The following is a 25,763-nucleotide window of genomic DNA, read 5'->3' on the forward strand; positions in this document are numbered from 1 at the left end:
TCTTAGTCTATGAATTTTAACTCACAGAGATGCTCTAAGGATAATCTGATCCCAAAGCTAAGTGAGTAAGCATAACCAACCAACAGCCTAGCTTCTGAGTTTTATGGATACTCTTGGAACATTGTTTATATATAAAGTAATTATTGAGTCATTAAAAAAAAATACTTCAGCCAGGTGCTGGTGGCTCACACTTATATAATCCTAGCTACTCAGGATGCTGAGATTTGAGATTCTTGGTTTGAAACCCTCCAAGGTAGAAAAACTCAAGAGATGCTTAGCTCCAATTAAACCACTGAAAAACCAGAAGTGGATCTGTGAATCAAGTGATAGAGCCTTGCTAGCTTTGAGGAAAAAACGCTCAGGGACAGTGCCCAGACCCTGAGTTGAAGCCGTAGGACTGAAACAACAACCAAAACAGACAAAAGGTTCAAGGAGAAGAAAACAACAAACAACTTTAGATTGTTGAAGACAGTCATTCATAGTGTGAGATATGCATATAACTACTGGGGATCAGATATAAATGTATAAATGTGGGACATGAAAAGTCCTAGAATTGTGCTGAATTCTAGATTTCTATTTCAGGATCCTTGAAGAACTCCTAAGTATATGAGAATATGAGGGATATACCGCATACTTTTTCAATCACTTCTTATCTCAATACATGTGTCTCCATGTTTCAGTGGTGCTTAACCAGGGCTATACATAAGAATTACATACAGGAAGACTTCATTCCAGACCTACTGAAAGAGAATCTCCATGATTAAGTTAGGATGTGTTCATTTTGAAAGAAAAAAAAAGTGTAGAGATCATTCCGATGAATATAACTTCTAATTTAATGAGGAATTCCATGGGGAAAAGCCACCTGATAGGTTCTGTCATACACGGACAGCTGTGAGGCTGTCATGCTGTGTTGGCTGACAAGCTAATGGTTTCCAAGGATTGGTTAATATTTTAATCAAGCAGTACCACAAGTAACCCCTAAGTTCAATTGTCCAGGGTGGTATTACCAGACTGCTTGTTTCTCTCTTCTTTTATCTGTCCTTGAACATGTTGTTCCATATTAACACCTTGGAAAAAAAATACATACATATCAGTTGAATGCTTATTTTTTAGTCCTTTTTAAAAAATAGTGATAGGAGGTTAAAGATCACAAATAAATAAATGGAAAATGCACACACACATAACCACTTTTGTTGCTTTATTTACAGTGACCAGCTTATAATTTGCATCTGTGAAACTCCTTCTGAGACTTCAGAGCACTTCCTTTTTCTTTTCTTACCATCATCCTAGGGACTAGGATGATACTTGCCCTACTCCATCCCCTAACTCCTCACTCTTCTACCTTTACTATAGATACAGGAGTGAGACAGGAAATGTCCTGAGTTTTAATATTCATAAGTGACACTATTTAATCAGAAAAGGCTTGGAGGAATTGAAAACTGAAGGAAATTATTAGGATAAATATTGTGATTTACAAAAGCTCAATGTCACATAAAAAGTCAATGATATTCACTCTTGGAACACAAGGTTGGTTTGCTGATGATGTAAGGGTAGAGTTTTTATCATTTTGCTTTTTACTGACACGTATTTTAAAGAGTCTGGCCCCAAAGCCTTGAATCTGGCCAGTCATAGAATGCAAATAAGTATAAGTTAGAGCTAAGTAGCCTTCTGTGCAGTCAGTTGAATTGCTTTCCTTAAATTGTATCTCCATCTCCAGCTGTGAAGTGAGACATCTGATTTGAAAAGTGCAATTATGACTGGAAACAAAAATCAGTCCTTTACTAATGCTGTTTTCTTTTCTTTTTTGTTTTTGTCTCCTTTCTCTAGCATGAAAGACTTTCTAGGTAAGAACTCTCCCTGTTTTGTGTGCATGCTTATGTTAACTTGTGAGTGAACATATGTCTAATTGAATTTAGCTTTATATAATTGTTTGGTAATGTTCCTCACATACTTTTCTTCATTTTCATTTCCACAGCCCCCACATAATTTAGACTTTTATTACTTGCCTAAAGTAATGGATCTGCTTCCAACTCAACTTCCTGTCCCCAGGTTCTCCTCTTTCCAATTTACCTTATATATGTCCAGTAGATTAATTTTCCTAATGCACCAGTACATGGCACTATGCTTAACACTAGGGAAACAACATGAATATGACCCATCCATAACCAACAGTTACCTTTCAAAACTACTGGAGAAGACAGATCCTTTCCAAAGAACATAATGAATGTTGTTTAGAAATATGAATGCTAAAATCAACACAGAGAAGAGACACCTTAATCAGTGGTTCAGGAAGACTTCACTGCAGAGTGCAAACCTGCATTGAGATTGTGGCTAAATGCTCTCATTTTATAAGGGACCCAACACTATACCATGTACCTAAGGTGATATGTAACAGAATTTGGGGGTAGTTTTATTGTTACCAGCGCTTAAACTCAGGACCCTCTTTTTTTTTTTTTGTCGGTCGTGGGGCTTGAACTCAGGACCCTCTTAACTGCTGGTGCTCTATTACTTGAGTCACATCCCCATCCTGGCTTTTTGCTAGGTTTTTTGGAGATGGAGTTTCACATTTTTCTGCTAAGCTGGCTTTGACCCTCAGTCTTCCAGATCTCAGCCTCCAGAGTGTTATGGTTACAGGTGTGAGCCACTGGCATCCAGCTTGATGCCATTTGTGAAAAGAGACTTCTACAAACTTCAAATATGCTATAAAATTGCAGTGATTAAAGCAACAATGAGATACAGTTTAAAATAGAGTGATAGAAACATACCATAACCTCCCATAAAGTCATATGTATAAAATGAAATTTCATGTCAGTGGGGAAACAATTTCTCAAAAGTGATAACTTAGCCGGGTGCTGGTGGCTCACGCCTATAATCCTAGCTACTCAGGAGGCTGAGATCTGAGGATCACAGTTCAAAGCTAGCCCAGGCAGGAAAGTCCGTGAGACTCTTATTTCCAGTAAACCACCAGAAAACCGGAAGTGGCACTACAGCTCAAGTGGTAGAGCGCTCGCCTTGAGCTGAAGAGCTGAGAGACAGTGCTCAGGCCCAGAGTTCAAGCCCCATGACCGACAAAAAAAAAGTGATAACTTAGACAGTTGTTTGGGAGGTACCACCTTCCTTCAGGCTATGACCATCCCCCAAAAAGGAACATTCCAAATGGATTGCAATTTGATTAAAAGAAAAACAAATTCCCACAAAAATAGTAGGGAATATTATTCTATAATCTTTGTATAGGAAATGCCTTTCCAAGCATTGTACCATAAAGGTAAAAATTGTCACAGTTACATAAAATTTAAATTTTCTTCTGGTAAAAGCACTAGAGACAGATACAAAACGTGATATAGAAAGAATACTTATAACCTTGTTGTAAAAGTTGTAAAAGTTCAACTGTGTATCAACTGTGTAGAAGAGTCCTCCAACATAGCAAAAAATGATCATCAGCTTGCCAAAGGATTGAACAAGCAATTCAAAAACAGTATGAATAACCAGAGATATTTAAAACATTAAAATTAGTAATGATAAAACTAATTTATTTGTTATTGAAAAGGATTAATCCTCCCTGGAAGGCAATATGGCTCTACCTTTCTATACACCTTCATATACTATCAGCACTTAAAATATATTTATCACTTCATTAAACAATTATATTTCTAAGATTTGTTCTAATAAAAAGTTGGACAACACCAAGATTTATAGGCAATACTACTCATTGTAATAGTCCTGGTAGCAGAGAATTTTGAAAAAATATGTATTTGTCAGTTGAAAGGTAATTAACAACCAGGAATGGACTGTGCTGTCATTTTTTTTTAATGCTGGTACTGGGTTTTGAACTCAAGGCCTCTCACTGTTGCTTCATTTTTTCATTCAAGGCTGGTGCTCTACCACTTGAGCCACACACTTCTCAGATTTGTCTGCCCAGGCTGGCTTCAAACCTCAGTCATCAGATCTCTCAGCCACCTAAATAGCTAGGATTACAGGTGTAAACGACCAACATCCAGCTCTATTATTTTTTAATGAGCCAAATTTATTTTTATTTATACATTTAGGTGCTTATAATCATAACGTTAAGTATGAGGAAGAAGGGGATAAGACAGCATAGGTATTACTTGATTTTATTTATGGAAGTATATATTGTAACATAATACTGGACATTTTGCAAGTATATGAGCCAAGCTATTTTTTGGTAGTAGTAAAATGTTAAACATAGTGTATTGAACTTGCTAAACAAGTGCTTTACCACTTGAACTATGCCCCCTACTCTGAACTAAACTCTTAGTAGTGATTTTTTTAATAATTTTATTTATTTATTTTTGTTTATGTGGTACTAAAGAATGGAACCCAGGATCTCTCATGCATGCTAGGCAAGCACTCTACCACTAAGCCACATTCCTTGCCCTGACTATTTCTTGAATGAGAGATTATAGGGATAAACACTTTGGTGCTACATAATGTTATACAAACTTGAAAAAAATCAATATAGAAATTTCTATTATCAAGAAAAAAGGAAGTGAGAAGTGAGGGAGGGAGATAGGGAATGTAGGTAGGTAGGAAAGAAGGACTTCACATCTCTATAAAAGGGGACATTGGTGTCCATAATCACTAGTTACCTTTCTTCTCCTGTCTGCCCTCATCTTCATGGCTCTCCTCATGCTTGCTTCATCACCCCAACCTTGTCAATAGCTACCACAGAAACATCAGATTCAAATGCTGCAGCTGTAATGCTATAAACCAGCCCAGTTTGGAGATAGATTGTTCTTCAGGACTGGTTTGTACATAGCACTTTAAACATGCTCCACATTCTGGTTAGCAGAGCAAAATCCAGGAAAATACAAGCCAGTGTTAAGGACCAGTGGGGAAAATGATAGTCTTATATTTTAAACAGATAATCAGCTGAGAGACTCTTCCCTAATACACTTAGCAATAGTAGAAATAAAACTCACATCAACTCTAAGAGCTCTGTTGCTAATGTAGAAGTCCTATTTACAGACACAAGTCTTGATATGAAATAGAGGATAAAAATGAGCTGTGTTAGCACTGGAATGACACCCTTGGACTGTTAGGGACTCTAGTACACCAATAGTACACCGATTGAAAGTAGATCGGCATGCCTCCCCCATTCAGCCTCCAGCTCAGTCTCAACGCTCATGTTTCTGATTCATTGACAGTTTGTTATAATCATTTTCCAAGAGCCACTGAGATCCAAGAAACTTTTGCTTTTAAAAACATACTCATTAGGGAAGCTGTTCAACTCCAAACTAATTTGAAAAGCTCTTAAGATTTAAGTCAGCACATGGGTCCAAACCACCAATTTTTCAGGAAAGCTCCATTCTTGGCAAATGATAGCCTTCCTCCCAAAAGCTCCATACTTGTACAGCTTAGCCTTGAGATCCAGGAATGCAGGCTGAGAGATTCAAAGAAGGAATGCTCTTCATTGCTTCTTGCCAGGACTCTCAAACACTTCTTAGAAAAGCAGAAAGTACCCTATACCCATATACTTCTCAAAATCAATTTTTATCTTTAATGTCTCCCACAGATTGGAATCGGGAGGTAGTAACCCCACAACCAGCGATTCTTATGCTGACCGGGCCTCAGCAAGAGCTCGTCGGGAAGCCCGAGAGGCCCGACTGGCCAGCCTGACCAGCCGGGTGGAAGAGGACAGCAACAGGGATTATAAAAGAGTAGGGTCTTTTTCGGTTTCCTGACCATGGGTTATCACAGCAGATAAACTTTTCACTTTTCCTCCACTGTAAAAAAAAAAAAATCAGCATGGTTTTGAAAGGGAAAAAAAGACACTTCAATAACAACCAATTCCTCGCAGACTTCTTGGTTTGCTTCACCGCTATACCCATTCAAAAAAGACTCATTTGGATATTGTTTTCTTTTTATTGCAGTAGGATTATGCCTTGATAGTTAGAGGTATAGGAAAAACTAAGAAATTAAGAATTATCAGATAGTTTAGTCTGTGTAGGTCCCTGAAAATCATTGGGTAGACTGCTATTTTTAATAAACATGTACTTTTAATAAGGCTCTAGTAATATTAACTAAATACCTTTTTATGTTAGTTTAAAAAAAATCATCTATCTGAGCTTGGAGAAGATTTAAATCATTTTATTGTTTATTTCCTTTGTTGCTTCCTAGCTAGACCTTGAAAACGTCCCCTGTGCTTGAGATACCAGGAGAAAACATTTTTGGTTAAGGAAATTTTTCTTTGTTGATATTCTTAAGCAGAATTTGATGAAAGGCAGTATGTACATATAGACCGGTTTTTTAAAAAGGTAATTATGTTTTGTACATGAAGCCACACTTTTTTTCTATTTTATTTTATTTTTTTTATTTTTTATTTTTTGTGAACATACTGTACAGAGGGGTTACAATTACAATGAAGCCACACTTTTAAGCAGTGTAAATGCCCCACAAGAGAAAGTGAGTGACTGGATTTTTCTCTCAGAGATTAACATTACTGAACATCTTATTTGTGTTCAGCTCCTGGGATCATGCCTTATAGAAGTCAGCAAGAATGTGCCCTGTTCCCTATCTAGATTTCCTTCATCTTTTCCACTCACTCCCAGTGGTGACTTAGGTATAGAGCCCAGGCATTCTTAACAGCTGCAGCTGGGAGTTCTAGTGACCTGATTCTGCTTTCCTCTTACAGCTCTATGAGAATGCCCTCACTGAAAACCAAAAACTGAAAACTAAACTTCAGGAGGCCCAGCTAGAGCTGTCAGATATAAAATCCAAGCTTGAGAAGATGGCCCAGGTGAGTGGTAGGGGAACAAAGCTGGGAGACAGAGGCTGATATAAGGAGTCAAAGTGGATTAGGAATCTAAGGGACAAGATGTGAGATAGGCTCTTTCCATCTCCTACATATCTGCACTTCTGCAATGGATAGTCATAAGGAATCCCTTCAGTTTCCTCATCAAGAGGAACAAACAAACTTATAGCACAAAGCCCAATAACCTGAAGGCCGGCAATTTCTTTCGGTACAAGGGGCTGATCCACTGTAAGACTGTGGGCATGGAACCTGCTGCCTGCAACAAAGGTGTTGTGGTAGTCATGAAGCAGAGCTAGTCAGCAGAAGCCAGATACATCCTACGTGCAGACCAATAAGAATGCACAGGCAGCATCAGGCACAAGATCTGCCCCCATCTGCACATGACTGCCATCAGCAGCGCTAGTGCCGTCCTGTGCAGCCAGAAGCCTGTGGTGGTAAAGAAGAAGTAGACCTGCCCCACTAAGAGCTCCTGAGCCCACACCACCAAAAGGAAGAAAGTAGTCACCAAATTGTCAACCACAAAATAAAAATTGCTTCTGCAATGACAGTGAGATAAAAAGCCTCTGAGTCTAAGTTAATGTGAGAGTTCAACCAATGTTTAACTTAAAATTGAAAGCTGAAAGTTTAGTGAACAACTCCTGATAGGCCGAATGCTAACATTATTATCTATTCATTTCTTAGTAGAAAATATAATCCAGCACTCCAAGGCTAGCCCTAGACAGTTTCTCTTGACTTATTCATGTTTTTCCGTTCATTTTCTCTGCGTACCACCTCTTAGAAAGGTGTAACAAGACTCTATAACTAGTACAGAGAGGTAGCTGATAGGGCCAAGACAAATAAGTGGTTTGCTTGGGTCACATCAGGGACAGAGGTAGTCCTAGATCCCAGAACTAGATTCCAAAGCAGTGATTCCATCCTGGAACAAAATAGACCCCCTAGGTCCCCCTCTTCTAGGAACCAATGGCAGGAAGATCAGATAAACCACTTCCTTTCATGGTAAGGCCTGATTTCATTAGGTGGTGCTTGAGAGTGTGCTAGAGGTAATGACCTCATCACGAGTGAAACAGGCCCTGCAGCTGAAAGCTGAAGCAGTGCTATCTGAGGTTATTGGAGAGTTAACAGGAAATCTATTGAGTTATTGCCCTCCTGGAATGCCTAGAGACTAAGAATTTCAAAAGCTGAACTGAGGTAAAATGACTCTTTACAAGGAGAGTGCAAAATGAAAAACAGAGGTGGCTGCTTCATGTGGTAACATGATATAATTCAAAAGCAAAGACTAAAACGTAGAGTGGTAGAGTTCCAGGTACATGGGATCTGATGAGGGAAGGGGTGGTAGACTACCCTCTGAATATCTTGTGTAGCCCTTCTGGCTTAGGATAAGTGAGGGGACATCAGCACCTGGAAGACAGGGCTACAGAACTGCATGTGTTCCAGCAAGTCAGCCAAAACTCTCACACTTTCCAGAGACAGGCTTAGCTACGCTCATAATGGATGGTCTATCCTAAGAGCAGCCAGTCAGTTTGGCCAGGGTCTCCTCTTCTGCCGAAAGGTAGTAGTGAAACATGGAACACTGGAGTATCTGAGCTGTAAAAGATAGATAACAGCTGTACTTAAAGAGATTTTGTGGAGCAAGCAAAGGAAGGGGAAAATACAACACAATTACAACCCTGCCATAAGGCAGGGAGTTGGGCTAAATAAGCCTTTAAAGTATTTTTTCCCCTCAGTATTACCAAGCAGGCAAATGTCTTCTCAAGAGAGCATTAGAAGATAGCAGGCTGATTTTCATTCTGAATAATGCCATTTATCTAACAGTTAAAAAAGACCTTATGCTGGTTCTCACAGATAAGTATGGGGCTGTAATTGTTATTACAGAAAGCTAAGTAGTCCCTGTGAGGAGTCACAAGAAGGACCCAAATCCACTTGCTACCCATCTCCCGAGCAGAAGCTTCTGACAGCTCTTGACCTTTCCTCCAGCCTGTGTTATATGCAGCAAGCTGCAGATGCTCCAAAGACCTTAGAAACAAATCAGCCTTTCCAAGCCACTGGGGAACAGCATCTACTCTGAGCCAACTGCTTGTTGGGTGTATCAGAATATAGTTAGTTTTGCCAAACACAAATTATTGAAATTCAGAAGAAATGGTAGCTATACAAACTCTCAATTTACCAAAAATGGACTTGTTTGATAGAACAGTGGAGGGAGGGCCCTGTAAGTGTCACACGTTTGTTTGGAGGAAGTTATCACATGGACACACTCAGTGTTTTTACATAAAAGATACATCTAAACTCTTTTTTTTTTTTGTCGGTCATGGGGCTTGAACTCTGGGTTTGGGCGCTGTCCCTCAACTCTTTAGCTCAAGGCTAGCACTCTACCACTTGAAACACAGCACCACTTCCGGCTTTTTCTGCTTACGTGGTGCTGAGGAATAGAACCCAGGGCCTCGAGCATGCAAGGCAAGCACTCTACCACTGAGCCACCTTCCCGGCCCACATCCAAACTCTTAAGTGGACTAAAATTTCAAACAAAACAAGCAAAAACAAAAAACTAGTTCTTTATATACTGAACTTTGAAAATGGTGAAATCTTCACAGCTTTTACAGCTTCTCTAACTTAGTAAAGTGAGACTTTGGAGCATATAGGATCTCATGATCTTTCCTTTTCCTTCTGCTTCACAGTAGACTTACTATAAAGGCAGATAGCCATGACCTTCAGAACAGAAAGTGAAAGCACAGGAGCAAGTTTTATTGCTAGTTTTGGCTATTAAGAACAAATAAAGGGAAAGAGGGAAGCGAGGGAGGAAGAAAATAAAGAAAAAAAGAGGAAAAAGGAAAGAAAAAGGAAAGAGGGGAAGGGAAAGGAAGGGAAAGTGGGAAGAAGAGGGGAAGAGAAGAAAGGAGAGGAATCTGCAAGAAGGCTAGTTTATTAAACGAAGTGTAGGCATTGTGTGAAGCAAAACAAAAACAATCACCTTTTACTTACTATATGTCTATTGAGTGTAAGAAAATCTACTCACTTCTATAATGCTATAACCAAAAGGAACTTAAGGGTTCCTTTCCACTCTTCTATTTAAAGCAAGATCATTACCTGATGTTAGTCTACTTCTTAGTTGTAATAGCCAACTCTTGTTAGCCCCTCAGAAAATTTTAAATGGAAAGTCAAAGATGACCAGGAAACATTGTACACATGTGTCAAATTTTTACAATAAACCTTTCTTGTACAGCTAATGGATGCTAATTATTTTAAAATCAGAAAGTATCTAAAATATATATCCTAAATGTTGTATCCACATACTAAAAGTCTAGATTATAAACTAGATAGAAGCAGAACTGCTGTGTTCAAAGCAGGATGCCCAAACAGAAGAATAGGAAGGAAAGCTCATGTAAAAGAGTGCTATGGACGGGGCTGGGAAGGTGGTTCAGTGGTAGAGCGCTTGCCTCCTATGCATGAGGCCCTGAGTTCGATTCAGCACCACATAAACAGAAAAAGCCAGAAGTGGCTCAAGTGCTAGAGCACTAGCCTTGAGCTGAAGAGCTGAGGGACAGCACCCAGGCCCAGAGTTCAAGCCCCATGACCAACAACAACAAAAAGTGCTATGGCGCTTACACATTCAAGTTCAGAGCCTCTTTTTTTCTCGGATGTGGTAGGACATAGAAGAGGGAAAGGGAAGGTGCAGTATAAGAAACTAGTAAATATGAAACAGTGTGTGTGTGTGTATGTGTGTGTCAGGTCTGTGTGTGCATTATGTGTAATGTCTATGCATGTAAGTGTTCTAAATTTCAGGAACTACTATTTTGCTCTCCCCAAACCCTAGAGAGGTAATAATAGTGCTTGGCAATCTGTCAGATTCTATTTGACTGCTAAACTGAAAGTCCTGCTATCCTTATCTGGATGTTTGATGGTAAAGCTGAACAAGGCAGAGCTTTCCACTGGCTCTGAAACAGCCTAAGTAACAAATGTTTTCTTTCCACTTGCACAGCAGAAACAAGAGAAGACCTCTGACCGATCCTCAATGCTGGAGATGGAGAAACGGGTATGTGTATGTCTGTTTTCCCCCTACTTCATCTCTTCTTTCTGACCTTCTCTAACTTTATTGTTTGTGCCAATGGAAAAAGTTCATCTTAAGAAGGCGGGAGTTATGCCACACTGCATTCCCAGCTTGGTGATAAATTCTTTTTGTCTGACTCTGGACAGTAATTTGATCACTAGCCCTCTTGGCTTCCTCCGATATTCAGTTCTTTGTACATTTTCCAGTCTTCGGGTGGGAAAGGTCCTTGGGAGCTCATCCCATAAATTATTCTGCCCATATGCAGAACTGCACACATGCACAGAGCCATAATATACTTTGGTCCATACACGCAGGTCCAAGCGCTCTTTGCCCTTCCTTTGATCTTGAACAAAAGGGAAGCTTGCATCAGGACCCTTTGCCATTGACTTAAGTCTTACGACTTGAGACGTAAGCCATCAGTCTTTCAGTCACTCTGAGTAAAGGGGGGAGGGGAGGGGACTTCTGGTTCAATTTCTGACCTCCCATTATACTCAGCATATTTTTCTTGGATTTGACATCTTGGTTTGGGAAAACTTGATTAAATCTATTGATGAATCCTAGCTGTTATTTGACCTTAGGGATATAATATGTTTCCATTTCTCCTGTTATTATCTGTTAATTTGGAAAGTTAGCTAAATTTTACATTCCATTTCCTTGGCCTGTAACCTTTCCTCCTTGGTATCTTATCTGATTAAAGATGCTTCCTTGGGTTCAGACTAAATTACAAATTAGTTGCTGAGAGAATGATGGGGAAGGCAGAAGTTGGGAGACAGGTGGTTTTTCTTTGTAAATAGTGATGTCTACTTCTCTACCACCATCATTCCCTATCATGAGAGAAGCAGTTCCCTAAGAATTTAAGGAGATACTTCTGAAGAAAATGATCAATAGTCTTAGTCAGTTGCAGTCATCTGAATTCTTTAACTTGCAAGAACAACTCAGTACTGTGCCCTGGTCTGTTTGCCTATTAGCAAGCTGCTGCTTCTCCTTGTATCTTTTTATCTTTTTTTTTTTCTAATCAGGGCTTGAGCTCTCACTTGGCATTTTTACTCAAAGATGGTGCTCTACCACTTGAGCCACATCTCTGCTTCCAGCTCTTTTGCTGTTAGAGATGAATCTCACAGACTTTCCTGCACAGGTTGACTTTGAACCCAATTCTCATATCTCAGCCTCCTGAGTAGCTAGCATTATAGGTTTGAGCCAGCACCCAGTCCATTTTTCTTTTCCTTTTCTTTTCTTTTTTTTTTTTTTTTGATCATTTGTGGGGCTTGAACTCTGGGCCTGGGCGCTGTCCCTCAGCAATTCAGCTCAAGATGAGTGCTCTACCACTTGAGCTACAGCACCACTTCTGGCTTTTTCTACTTATGTGGTACTGAGGAATCAAACCCAGGGACTTATGCATGGGAGGCAAGCACTCTATCACTGAGCCACCTTCCCAGCTCCTATTTTATCTTTTTAATTGGAGACTTAGAATACTGTGATTTTGATCAATGGGGTGACTCCATCCCACTGGGGCAGAGACAGGGCAGTAGAGGTACCTGGGGAATCTTTCCTGATCATTAGCTAGAACCATGCTAATCACATGGTAGGATTGCGACTACTTCTAAATCTATTGCAAACTCAACAGGTTCGTTGTTTCTAAACAGGAAAGGCGAGCCTTGGAGCGAAAAATGTCAGAAATGGAGGAAGAGATGAAGGTATGAAGATATTTTCTCTTTCTGTGTGCCTATTTTCTGAATGCCCTCTGACACTGGATACTTGAAAATAGGCCTGCCCCCTCTAAATTTCACAACAAACTGAACATTATCAAGAAGAGTGGATGTGCGCTGTAAGGTGGAAGTGAACAGACATTTCTGAGGCTCTCTTAGCTCATATGCATCTACTATGGCTATCACATAAGCTTTCTAAAATGCTGTGTTTGGTTAGTGGGGAGATCTGACAGGCTAGAAGTAAAGCCAAGTTGAACTTTTAAGGTTTTCTAACCTTCTGTTTTGAGAGGCTCCATGAAAAGGCCAGAATATTTTCTCTAGCTCTGCAGATGCTCCACTAAGCTCAGGAAAGCCTGGGTACAGCTAGTAGCTCTTCTCTAATATCTTTTCTACCCTCCCCTTACAGGAAGGAGCATAGACTGACTTATTCTGCAACAGAGCAAAAAATTATTCACACATTGATTTCCTGTCCCCGTCTATTTCCCCTGCAGTATCCTGGTATACTCAGCACTTTCCCACTAGAATAAGCACATGCCACCAGACATACTTCAAGGTTCATGACTTTACTCTTTCCTCTCTCCATGACCTTCAATAGCCATTGAAAGTCAATTCTGCTGGCCACTTTAATGGACATTTGCTGTTCTCAGCAGTTTGCTAAAATCCAGCATTCTATCCAAGGGGGTCCCTTTGCTATGGAAGGGGGAGGTAGAGAGCTGCAGGTACATAGAACTTCCTGGATCTGATTTTAGAATATTTAAATCCTACAATGCACAGGGCCACAATCACTTACCACTTGCTTAGCCTTTTTTCTTTTTTTTCTTTTTTTTTTCTGGATATATGAGGCAAAAGCTCTAGAACACCATAAGGTTAATCCCTAAGTCTCCTTCCATGAGCAAGGATCTCTGATATGTAGTTGGAGCCCTTTAGGAAAGACTTTTGTTCCAGCAGCCTAAAAAGATAGGTTATTTACTGGAAAAGGCTTTATAAGACCTGACAGAATCATAGTTTTAGCCAGATCCTCTACTCTGTTACTCTTTATAATTCCAGAAGGAAGTAGAAATGCAGAACCCTGACTCTATATTTCCTACTCACCATCCCAAAGCTAAGATTGATAACATTCACATAGAATTTCAAGCAATACCTGCTCATATCTCAAATGCTTTAAATCTTCCATGTTGATTTAGAGCAGCAAAAAATAGAAATAATAACTGGTTAATTCTTCTGATAGAACATTACCCCAACACCACTGAATTTCTCTATCCTCTGATTTTTCCAAACCCACCTCATTTACCATACAGAAGTATTCTCTCCCACTTAGAGCAGGTTGGTAGAATTACCAAACAGTTCTAAATGAATGAATAGCCATGTTTCCTCATTGCATGGGGATTCCTCTATATTTGAGACCCTCTGAGTTATACCATCTGTACTCTGCTATTAGACAGCTGTCAGTATTACTGATTAGGAAATGGCCTAAAGCCAGACATGGTAGCAGATTGCCTGTAATTCCAGCATTTGGGAAGCAGAGTTAGAAAAATCATAAGTTCAAGGAAATGAACAATAGCCTGGAGTAAGGCCCTACCTTGGGGGAGCTAGGGGACAGAAATGACCTAAAATACTGATCTGGAGCACATAAAGGAGGCTGGTATCTTCCCAGCAAATAGCCTGGAACCAAAAAGCCAGACGGTACTCAACAGTCATAGAACTCTGTTATTTCCACTCAGGCCCACACACAAGGACCAAGTGGTCTAAAGTAGTCTGAGATTAGTTTGTACAGATACCTTTCTAATTGCTCTCAATCCTATGAATTGAGATACTTAAATGTTTCTCTCCTTATCCTGTCAAGCTGTGATTGCCTAAACTAAGTCATGAGTTCTTTTCTCAATAGAAATTCTAATGCATTAAAGTGTCTGTTCTTTTTTATCCGAAACTAAAATCAATTGTTTAAATTTTCAAGTAGAGCCAGATCGTGACTGTTTGGTTCCCAAATCAGTAGGTAAGCTGTTTTGATTTTTAGTTTTAAAAAAAAAAATCCACTCATTCAAAAAATCCACATTCATCCAGTTGCCATTATTCTCCATTACCAATTACAGAGCCAAGTAGAAAAGAAATGCCTGCAGGCTCTAAAGCTCCTAAACATAATTTGCTCAAATCAGAGCCTAATATATTAGATTTGCAAATCATCCAGCTCCCCCTAGGGGACTGGAGAGGGGGAGGAGCATCAGAGCCTTCCAGTCATAAACATAAATCCAGCATGCGTGTTCTTAGAAGGCAGAAACTTTACAACACAGATATAAATGTCACCAAATTGCTGTGACTGGCTCTAAAGAAGCTGAAGAAATGCTTTTTTATATCAGAATTCTTCAACCAGGATATTTTGATTAGTGGCCAAAATCTTTATGTACCAGGTAGCTCACCAACAGTGCATGTAACAATCTTGTCAAATTTGGGTTTGGTGGCAGTCAGTCTGTGTGCTTGTACATATCCAGGTTATACAGATGTTCAGCCCCCTCCCCAGAGCAGCATTTGTAGAATTGACCTCTGGTGATTCCTTCAAACCACAGTAGATGCCCAAAGACAGAGAGTGACTCCAATACCTGTTTTTCTGACTCTAACAAACAAAACACAAAGGCTAGGTGAAATATGGAATCATGGAATAGGCTCTCCCAGAAGTATGTGGAGCTCTGTGGTTGAGAAATGAGTTGTGCCTTTTTTGCCTTTAACTGGAAAGGTAAGTAAGTATTTACAAATTCTCCCCAGGAGAAACTCCACCCAGGTCCTGGATTGGAGTAGAATTATATGCCAGTTCTGACAAGTGTGCATGTGAGTGTGAGCTATGCTGAGCCTGCACTTGATCTTAAATGTGCCCATACCAAACCTGATTACTACTGCATCCTCCATTTAGCCTTGGCCTCCTTGCCAGACCTTTTCCTTGCCTTTCCCAGGTCCTTGCATGAGAGAAGCCTAGGAGCCAGTCTCCTTTTAGATTGGTGCTGAAATTTCTACTTTGCTTACTCTAAAAATGCCACTAGCCAAGCTTGCCCTTAAGTTCTGTGCTTGCCCGACCTGCTCTGTGACCTGCTTCTCTTTCAACTTCTTTCTGTGCCTATGGAACATCCCACTAGATTGTTTCCTGCCTTTCTCCTTCATGCTGATAACCTCCAAATTACTCCACCTGGGTCTGCTTGTGCTCACATGTTAGACTAACTTACTTTCACAGTTCATGGCTGTAATATTCCTTGGAGACAAAGATCACTTCATATAATGACAATGATTATGTTGAAAGCTTTGGTCCAATGTCAACACCAATGAAGGATGAGAACTAGGGGCTTTCCATTGGTAATTAAGTTTAAATCCTGCTCATTTCTTTAAACTCTTCCTTATGCTGCACTATGATCTCCCTCCTCCGTCCCTTCCATGACCAAGATACTTAACAGTGGGCAAAGAAGATGGCCAACTGTTTCTACCCTCAGAGACTACATAAACTGTTTGGCTTCCCTGTCTTTGTTCCAAAGTGGAAATTCGCCCTCTTTGGGCAGAGAGCTATTCAGCAGTTTGTCTCTGCTTGTTTTTCCTTTTCACTGTTTTTTCCCTCATGCTACCTTTCATTTCCTTGCTGCTTCATACCTTAACTATTACCATACTAACCTTTATTTCTATCCATCTCATTGTGTGAGTATAAGGACTTTTCTCTGCTACCTGGAAGCCTTTTGTCATCATAATAACCACAGGCTTGTTGGTCCTCATCACAAAAGCCTATTTGCATAACAAAATCATTTCCCTCCTCCAGAAGAGCTCATAGTTTTAGTTTCAAGGTCAGTGCAAATGATGATTTAGGAAGGACATGTATCAGAATATGCAGGTCTATGGGCAAACTGAAGTCTCTGAGTCCCTTATGGACCCTTTAGGGTATTAGTAAGAATATCCATGGGCTGGTTATTCTATTCATTTGCCACATGACAGACTGTAGGGGCTGGACTAGTGCATTGATCTGGCCAACTCCATTATCATTGGATGTTTATGATTTCTGCATTATTGTGCAGTTCCAATTTCCAGAATATGGGTCTGCTTGTGAGCATCTTTAAGCATCCTCCAGCATTAACATGAACTGGGACAGAGAGAACACAGCTAGCTGTGAACTTAGTGATGCATATAATCATATATATCAGGTCAGAGGCAGGCTAGCAGTTGGGGGATTCTAAACAAGTTCTATACACTGCTGAGAAGATCTAGGAGGCTTAATGAAGCTTCCTACAAAGCCGGTTAGAGGACCCATTCAGAGAGCTGACAGTTATAATTTTGGTATGCACTTCATTCTAAACAGTACATGCCATATGCAGAGAGTACTTAAATATTCCCCTCTTGTTTTCCTTGCTTTAATTTTTTTTTAATGAAGTGAATAAAGAGAAGAATTCAGAAAGAAAGTAAGTGGGGGAGGAGGTCAAGTATGGGTGAGAAGACAGGGGGAAGGGAATACCAGCTGAATTTGGACCACACTGAATCCTGAGCTATCATCAGTGACAATTAAATAGGGTCCCTGAAGCTGTGGTTCAACCATGTGAATTTGGTTCAGAAGGCCCCAAGCCACTTGGTAGACTGTCATTCTTATAAGCAATCCAGATGTGATTTTTAAGAGCCTGGTGGTTATGTTCATACAGCTGACCTTCAGCACACTTAGACCTGGGCCAAGAATCACAACCACAACTCTCCCCTCCCTGGGCTTTTCTCCACCACCACCCTGTACATAATTTGCTCTCATTACTCCTGCCTTTCTCATTTCCTTCTTTGCATGCAAACTAAAACAAAAACAAAAAGTCACATGGTTTCTTTGTCCTACTTTTTTCTTCTCTGGTCTGTCTTGTCTCTGTCTTGTGTGTTTGTCCCCTCCATGTCTCACTCTCTGCAGAATCTCCACCAGCTAAAACAGATTCAAACCTTGAAGCAGATGAACGAGCAACTACAGGCTGAGAACAGGGCCCTGACCCGTGTGGTGGCCAGACTCTCGGAATCCATCGAGTCTTCGGACACCCAGGAGCTCTAGTTCTTGCCTTTCCTCTACACCTCACTTCCCTCCTCTATTACTCCAGGCAGGTTTACTCTTGTTCTTGGTTCCAGAAGCCCTGTGCTCATGTCCTCCATCAGAGCCTCATGTGCAGGTGCCTTTAAAGTCTGGTCATCTGGAGATAAAAAGAGCCAGGACTAAGACCATAGAATGGGACATAGCTGCCTAGGGTTAAGGGAAGCCTGAAGAGAGATTCATCTGGGCCAGCAGTATATTTGGTAAGATCACCACCTGACTGTCTCTTTCCTTAGGGACTTAATATGGACTTGCTCACTCAGCTAAACGCACACACACAAACAGAGGCTTGGCAAATTGAGATAGAGCTTTCTCAGTCAGCAACTTTGCTCTGGTCATCAGCAACTGGGGATGGTTGTGGACTCCATATTATAGATAGAGCTGAGAAAACAAGGACAAGGACCCTCAGCTGCACATTAGAACCACCTGGAGAGGAACTGTCAACATATCTGTGCCTAGGCCTATCCCAAGGAATACGTGCTTTGGGTTGTGACTCGGGCATCATTTTTTTCTCCAGAGCTTCCATTTTTACAACTAGGATTGAGATCCACATGTAAAACACACACACACACACACACACATGTAACAATATTGCTGGGAAGAAAAGACTAGAACTATGGCTCAGCTTCGCTACCAGCCAAAATATCCTCCATCTCACCAGTGGAACAGAATTGCCTCTTTCTGCAATAATTTTCTATCCTCCCCGCCTCCTTCAGAGGCATTTGTCTCATCTGTCACAAATTTCCTATTCCTAGAGATGTGTCCTTTCCCACTCCAAGTGTGTGGACTGTGAGGCAAAACCTAGCCTAGAAACACGAGACCCTCCAACAGCAAGTCCTTCCCTAGTGGGACTGGTTTTGCAAGGGAGATGGCAGGCAGTGGAACAGAGAGCAAGAATTTATTTTCAACTTAACACCAAAAAATGTGTTTGGCAAGCTGGAGCCTTCCCCTGGCTATGGATATGAAAGGCAAGCTCACAGGCAGCTTGTTTTCCTATCCCAAGATAGTGTGATGGGGTCACTACTGCCCTGAAATGAGTTTTTAATTTTCGGTAACAATCTAATTAGTCCTGACCAGGGCCTGTTCTTTTTCTGCCTATTTGTTTTTGCCTTCAGGGTCAGTATCTGGCAACTAATATCCACTAGAACTGAAGCACCCAAATTACCATAGGGCTGAGCTAATATCCTGTTGCAGATGCTATCACAGTTAGAAAATTGAAAGGGAAGTGCTACTATGGCCTGAGAGCAGCCAGCATTTGGTCCAGAGTCCATGCTTTAACATTAGCCTTTAATACCACCAATTCCAAAGATTGCTGGAAAAGAACTGGGACAGCTCAGGAAAGACTCAATCCCAGATCCTCTCACCCACAGCTAGCGTAGTGGTTAGATTATGTGCTTTGCCTGCTTGAGGCTGGGGGTTCACTCAGGTGTGCACACGCTTGTGCGCACACGTGCACACATGCACACACACAAACACATATACACGCATATTCCTCAAAAATGTCTATTTTTAATCTCCTTCTTCATTGTTGTAGTAGCAGTATGGGATAAAGGGCAAAATTAGCCAGGCGCTGGTGGCTCACACCTGTAATCCTAGCTACTCAGGAGGCTGAGATCTGAGGATCACAGTTCAAAGCCACCGTAGGCAGGGAAGTCCAATTAACCACCAGAAAACAGGAAGTGGCTCTGTGGCTCAAGCGCTTGACCACTAACCTTGAGCTGAAGAGTTCAGGGACAGCACCGAGGCCCAGAGTTCAAGCCCCACAACCAACCGAAAAACAAACCAAAACAAAAGGGCAAAATTAATAAGCATGATAACAGTTGTCATGTATTAAGGCCTGTGCTGAGTGCTTTGTATCTTTTTTCTTATTGATTCCTCAGAACCAGAATCATTGTGTGTGTGTATGTGTGTGTTTTTTACAGCTATTTATTTGTTGGTTTATTTATTTATTTATTGTAATGGGGCTTGAACTCAGGGCCTGAGCACTGCCCCTCAGCTCTTTTGCTCAAGGCTAGCACTTTACCTCTTGGACCCATAGCTCCACTTGAGGTTTTCTGGTGGTTTCTGGAGATGAGTCTCACCGACTTTCCAGCCCAGGCTGTTTCTGAACCTGGATCCCAGCCTCCTAAATAGCTAGGATTACAGACATAAGCTGCCAACGCCTGGCCTGTTTTTTTCTTTAATGGAGTCATAGATTCAAAAATTTGTCCAAGGTCACTCAAAGAACAAACAAAGGAACCAAAATTCAGCGTCATCTGTGATAGAGCTGTCCACATACTTGGCACCGTACAACCTAAACAATTTGGGAAGGGTATATTGAGCAAGTTCAGTGTATGCCAGCATTACAGCTGAGGGATGAGGGACAGCATTCTGCCTTCTCAGCACTTCAATCCTCAGAAAGGCTAGCTTCCAAAGAACATTCAGTTGTAAGGAATGTCATTGCCTGGCATAAGACTTTCTACAGCAAAGATAGCAAACTCCTGTGGCCTGTGAGCTTACCAGTAATCAGAGATAAATAAATAGGAAAATATTTCATGACTCGTGAAAATTATATGGAATTTAAATTTCAGTGTCCATAAATAAAATGTTATGGAAAATGAGCCATGCTCTTTTGTTTTTGTATTGTCATGTATCAGTGGCTGCTTCCATGCTACAGCAGTAGAACTGAGTTGTTGCAATGGAGATGGTATGACCTGTAGACTCTGAAAGATTTGCCATCTGATCCTGCACAACAAAAATTTGCTAACCCCTGACAGCAGGAAAAGATAACCAAAACAAACCGACAGTAGGATCAAGAAATTTTGCCCTGCTGGGCTTTTAAAAAATAATAAAGCCAGGCACCGGTGGCTCACGCCTGTAATCCTAGCATCTCAGGAGGCTGAGATCTGAGGATCGCAGTTCAAAGCCAGCCCAGGCAGGAAAGGCTGTGAAACTCTTATCACCAGGTGGGGGAAAAGTGTGGCCACATTGAGTCTGGATGTGACCTCATGGCCTGGGACCCTCCTGTGGTCAGATGGGCAGCATGACCAGAAGTGGCCCAGGATGTAACCTAGAGTGGAAGTGGCGCTGTGGTAAGTGCTAGCCTTGAGCTGAAGACCTCAGGGACAGCACTCGGGCCCAGAGTTCAAGCCCCATGACCAACAAAAATAAATAACAGTAATCCCCCTGGAGAAATTGTGTATATGTAGTGCAAGTCACTTACCAACAGAGTAGATGGGATGATTCCTTCCCCACTTCCCATGTATTTGGGAAGACAAGACAGCTTAAGCAAGACTCATTCTGAGACGCTCTCACCCACAGCTAGCCTCGCCCTAGCACTCTAAAGCACCAGCATCCATGTCCCCTTCATCCCTAACAATCCTCATATTTAAGAAGTAACACTTGAGAAAACAGGTACTTGATTTTATTTGTCCAAACTGTGGTATGCTAGGAATCTAGAAGAAGCTCAGGTTTTAAATGATAAAACCTTGTTACAAAGCTGCATACATTCCAGTGTTGTCACATATGTCCTTTTTTAATCTCTCTAACTTCAAGTGAATTCCAGATAACAATGTTGATTTACCCCTCCCCCACTTGATTTCTACATTCCACTGTTGTACTTTTGGGCACTCCCTTAAGATGTCAATTGTAGCATGTTGCAGCTGTGAAGTTGCCTTGCCCATCTTTCTCCCCCCAAGGAATTGAGTTTTTAATGTGGAAATAAATCAATAGAGCTCAACAAATTGTACATTTAAAAAATGCAGCTCAGTTTTTATTTGATGAGCTGCTAAGCAGTGAAATGTGATCCATGGCCATATATAGCTTCCTCCTGCCCATGGAATCCTGTTACCAAGATCCAGTTTTCAGGGTCTCCACCCAGGCTACAGGCCCCAGGATTAGGACTAAAGAAGGGAAAGTAAGACTCTACGAGGCCACCATGGAATGATTGTTTCTAAAAAATTTTATTGAAATGACTTTCTGAGCACCCAGTTCTAAAGAGCAAGGCTTCAGGAATACAGGCATAAAAGAGAAGACAGCCAGAGTAGCCTTGATTGAGTTGGAGGGAGGAGAGGCAGGGTCAAAAACTAAAACTTGATATTTTCAGGATTGAATCTTAGTAAATTACTTGCCTACCCTCCCACATTCATGGGAAAACTCAAGAGTGGTAACAGGAATCCTCAGTATCACAAAGCACATTACGAACATCAGCACATTGTCACATATGTTACCTCTTATCAGCCTCCCAGAGTCCCTACCTCATGAGAAAGTAGAGCCAGGTTATTATTTGTTCGTAGCTACAAAAATAAAGATGTAGAGAAGTCAAATGGTTTGCCTACAGTAATGTGGATCCTGTTGTAACAATGACAGTACTAGAATTTGTTCCCAAGTTGTAACAGTTTCTGTCTTTGGTTTTCTATCTTCACTCCCATCTGTAAGTTATACTAAATAGGTAGGTTTCATTAGGTAGCCGGTGAAGAGAACATCATGTGGTATTCAGACAGGAAAATAAGTTTATTTACTGAACTGCTGCCCCCCCCAATCCCCCCACACCTCCGCCCCACTGTGCATGGAGAGGCATGGCCGAAAGAGGCCACCCACTCCCAGGCCAGGCCTTATCTAGGCCATGGACAGGAAGAGGTATGGCCGGGTGGGGAAAAGGTGTGGCCACACTGGATGGGGGGGGGGGGGGAGACGACTTCCAGATGTGCCAGTTACCTAGGTAACACAGATACTGGGTGGAAACTTATGCAAGAGTTAGGGAGGTATCTGTACAAGGCCCGCATAGCCCAGGGCAGACCTTATACCATCTATGATGGAGGACAGATCTTTGGAATTGGGCACAGCTTTGCCACTAAAGTAGCTGGGTGCCTTGACCTAGTTATGGAAGACTTGGTTCAGTTTATGGAAATATGGATGGCAGCTGTATCGGGTTCCTGAGCCTAGTGAGTGTCTCCTGCATCGTAATACTCATAGTGTTTTCCCTTTGTTCCCCTTAATGCAAATTCTCTATGCATCTGTCATGCATAACTGCACACACACATTTGATTAATCTGCATCGTGCTTGCAAGACTGAGGAAACAAAGATAATAGTCCTTAAAGAACAGTTAGAGCCTCTAAGTGGTCGAATAGTAGAGCCAAAAGCTAAAACTAAACAGGCTTCCTAACAACTGAGGGTCTTGCCTGCCACAGGGGTCTTGTAGGTATGGGTAACCAGTCAGTAAGAGGACATCTGCACTGAGTAGATGAAGATAAAGATTTCTGGAGCCTTCATAGTGAAGATATACTTAGCCTCTAACCTAAATCCTACCGGGTCCTTATCAGCAGCCCATTGCAGATGTATAACATGCTTGCCAACTACCCGATCACATAATGAAGACTGGGATCTCTAAGCCGAAGCTTGCTTTTTCTGTTCCACAAGTTGGACAACGTAATGTGTCCTGTTCCAAGGTGACAGAACTCCGGCCCCTCCTTCCATAAATATCTATTTCCTGGAATTGTCACACTATTCCCTAAAACTTTAGAGGGCTTATAAGGCCCTTTTGTAGTGTAGTGGGGGTGGGGGAAAGGAGTTAAGGAGTAACTAGGTCTTAAACTCAGGGCCTCAAACTTGCTAGGCTGGTTCTCTACAATGTGAGCTGCGCCTCCAGTCCTGCTTTTTGCTGGTTAATTGAAGATAGATCATCACAGACTTTTCTGCCTGGACTTGAACTGCAATCCTGGATCTCAGCCTCCTGAGTAGCTGGGATTACAGGTGTGAGTCACTGGTGCCCAGCCTCTTGTATCTCTAGGTAACAAAGGGGAAATTAAATATATACCTAGTATTTCCTTTGTCTTGCAACTCTATAACTACACATACACACACACACACACACACACACACACACACACACACACTCAGGACCTCACACTTTCACCTAGGTTTTTCCTCTCTTTTTTTTTGCGAGTCCTGGGGCTTGAACATAGGGCCGGGGCACTGTCCCTGAGCTTCTCTTTGCTAGTACTCTTACCACTTGAGCCACAGCACCACTTCCATCTTTTTCTGTTTATGTGGTACTGAGTAATGGAACCTAGGGTTTGATGCATAGTAGGTAAGCACCCTACCACTAAGCCACCTTCCTAGCGCCTCTCTGAGCTTTTTCTCACAGTTGGTGCTCTACCACTTGAGCCACACCTCCAATTCTAGGTTTTGCTGATTAATAAGCATCTTGGTGTTGATTCTCAGATCTCAGTCATCAGAGATTATTGGAATGAGCTGCCAGCAGTTCACTGGGTTTCAATTTGAACATAGGTTGTGTGTGTGTAAAATGATGGATGAGAATTTGGATGGATTCTGTTCACTGAAAGCTTCAGGAGGAGGATTCTTAAATCAAGTTCTGCCCCTCAGCTTGCATTTTGTTATTCATGAGTATAAAACAGTGACCTCCGCTCTGAATTCCTTCCGCATGTCCTCACCAGACAACTTTGGCAGTCATCTCAGTTTCTGTAGGCTAGCGGCGCATTCAAGGGGTAGAAACAATCTGAAACAACTCCCGGCTTGATAGAATAGAAGAATGCGCAGCATGGAACATAGAAAGAAATATTGTATTACTACTATGTGTGTACTAGCTCAAAAGATGAAGGGTTGTGGCTCCTCTAAATGTCAATGTTACCAGTTTAGTCAATAAGATTCAAGGGAATTTTGTCCTGAGAGAAGGGTGGTGACACTTCATCACCCATGCTGCCTCAGGGGGCCCCGCTCAGCTGCCTGGTCAGGAGAGGCGGTCATGCCAGGCTTTCACACACCTTTCTCTCTCTCACCACAGGTGTTAACAGAACTGAAATCTGACAACCAGAGGCTGAAAGATGAAAATGGTGCCCTCATCAGAGTCATCAGCAAACTGTCCAAATAGATTAGGCTCCAGACTTTGGAGGAGAGGGAGAGCATTTGCTGCCTCACACCCTCTTTTCCAGCCATGGCTTTCCAGCCAAAAGAAGTAAATGTTTGGGTGGAAGGACTTTTTTTTTTTAACTCTTCAGTCACCTCTGCACTGTACATTTCTCTCTGCACTCTTGATTTTCCATGCCCTCCATGCCCCCCACCCCAGATTTTATGACAGTTTTAATTGAAGCATGATTGTGATCCTTCAAGCCTTCTGGAGAAGGCCTTGTGGAGTAAACCGAGCTCAGCTGTGGACCCCAACTTCTTGCCGCACTGCTGCTTTATCTACGTTGGATTTGGTCCAAACACGTAAGGCTTCTCCCCACAGCCTTTACGCTGACCTTTACAGTGCCCTCTGATGTGGGTGAGTCCAGGACCCTGTCTAGGATGCCAAGAGAAAGGGGAGGATGTGGAAGGAACTGCAGAATTGCCTCTGCAGCCGTATTTACTAGGGTCTTAGGTGGCCATGACTGCCTCAAGGTTCTTTATTATGCTTCACTTCAGAAACTGACTTATTTTCAGATTTTTCTATCCATAACCAACATCCCTGACTAGTTTTAGCCCTTATTCCTCCCTTTCTCCAAGGCTCAGATAGCCCTGACCTCACCTATTCCTGTACTTTCTGTCTTATTCTCCCTTCCTCTTGCCTCCTAACTGATGGTGTACAAGCTGGAACAGAATACCTGACAGTCGTCTTTGGACATTATAGGAAATCATTACTCTGGAGACCAGAAAACCATCACTATCATCATCCTGGTAACTTGGTGACAGCATCATAACCCCTTTTCCCTGAAAAGCTAGAACCATTGTTCACATCTCCCATTTGTCTTCCCCAGCAAAATGATTTTCTGTACTGAAAATCTAGCCTCCGAAAACTCTAGGCTGCTTCATCTCCTGCTTCGTGCTCCTGACTGCTCTAACACCTATTACTGAGGAATGAAGTCATTGCAAGAAGGCCTGAGGAATGGAAAGGCAAATTGTTGGAAGCTGGACTGGGGAGTGGAAGCCGTGTAGAAAGACATACGTGGTGAAAGTAGAATGTCTGTGGTCACTGCAGCATTATAGCTGTGCTGTGAGAATGATGGTAAACTTGATGGTTTCTGATGATGAGATTTAGGGAAGAGTCATTTGCTTTCTTAGAAGCCAACAGGACAAATGACTGCTAAATAGAGGTTTAAAGAGATGTGGTACTTCCAACCCATGATGAGAGTCGTGGCGTTTTAGAGTGGCACGGCCCAGAGGGCCTTTGGCCTGGCGCTCGGCTGTTCCAC

General features: G+C 41.7%; 1 protein-coding gene and 1 pseudogene across 4 annotated transcripts in view; both read left to right on the forward strand.

The window, feature by feature from the left end:
• Positions 1-25,288, forward strand: part of Ppp1r12b (protein phosphatase 1, regulatory subunit 12B) — a 212,546-nt gene extending 187,258 nt beyond the window's left edge. For 2 of the 4 annotated variants that reach the window (XM_013017501.1, XM_013017503.1), the window contains 6 exons: positions 1,828-1,844; positions 5,534-5,678; positions 6,653-6,757; positions 10,746-10,799; positions 12,458-12,508; positions 24,377-24,463. In XM_013017501.1, coding sequence (XP_012872955.1) covers positions 1,828-1,844; positions 5,534-5,678; positions 6,653-6,757; positions 10,746-10,799; positions 12,458-12,508; positions 24,377-24,463 — 459 coding nt within the window. Of the gene's footprint in view, positions 1-1,827; positions 1,845-5,533; positions 5,679-6,652; positions 6,758-10,745; positions 10,800-12,457; positions 12,509-24,376 lie in introns of all 4 variants that reach the window. The other 2 variants (XM_013017500.1, XM_013017504.1) reach the window with 2 other exon arrangements.
• On the forward strand, positions 6,853-7,245 carry LOC105986377 (annotated as a pseudogene).
• Positions 25,289-25,763: the final 475 nt, after the last annotated feature.

Source organism: Dipodomys ordii, unplaced genomic scaffold, assembly GCF_000151885.1.
Source record: "Dipodomys ordii isolate 6190 unplaced genomic scaffold, Dord_2.0 Scaffold35, whole genome shotgun sequence".
Taxonomy (NCBI): Eukaryota; Metazoa; Chordata; class Mammalia; order Rodentia; family Heteromyidae; genus Dipodomys; species Dipodomys ordii.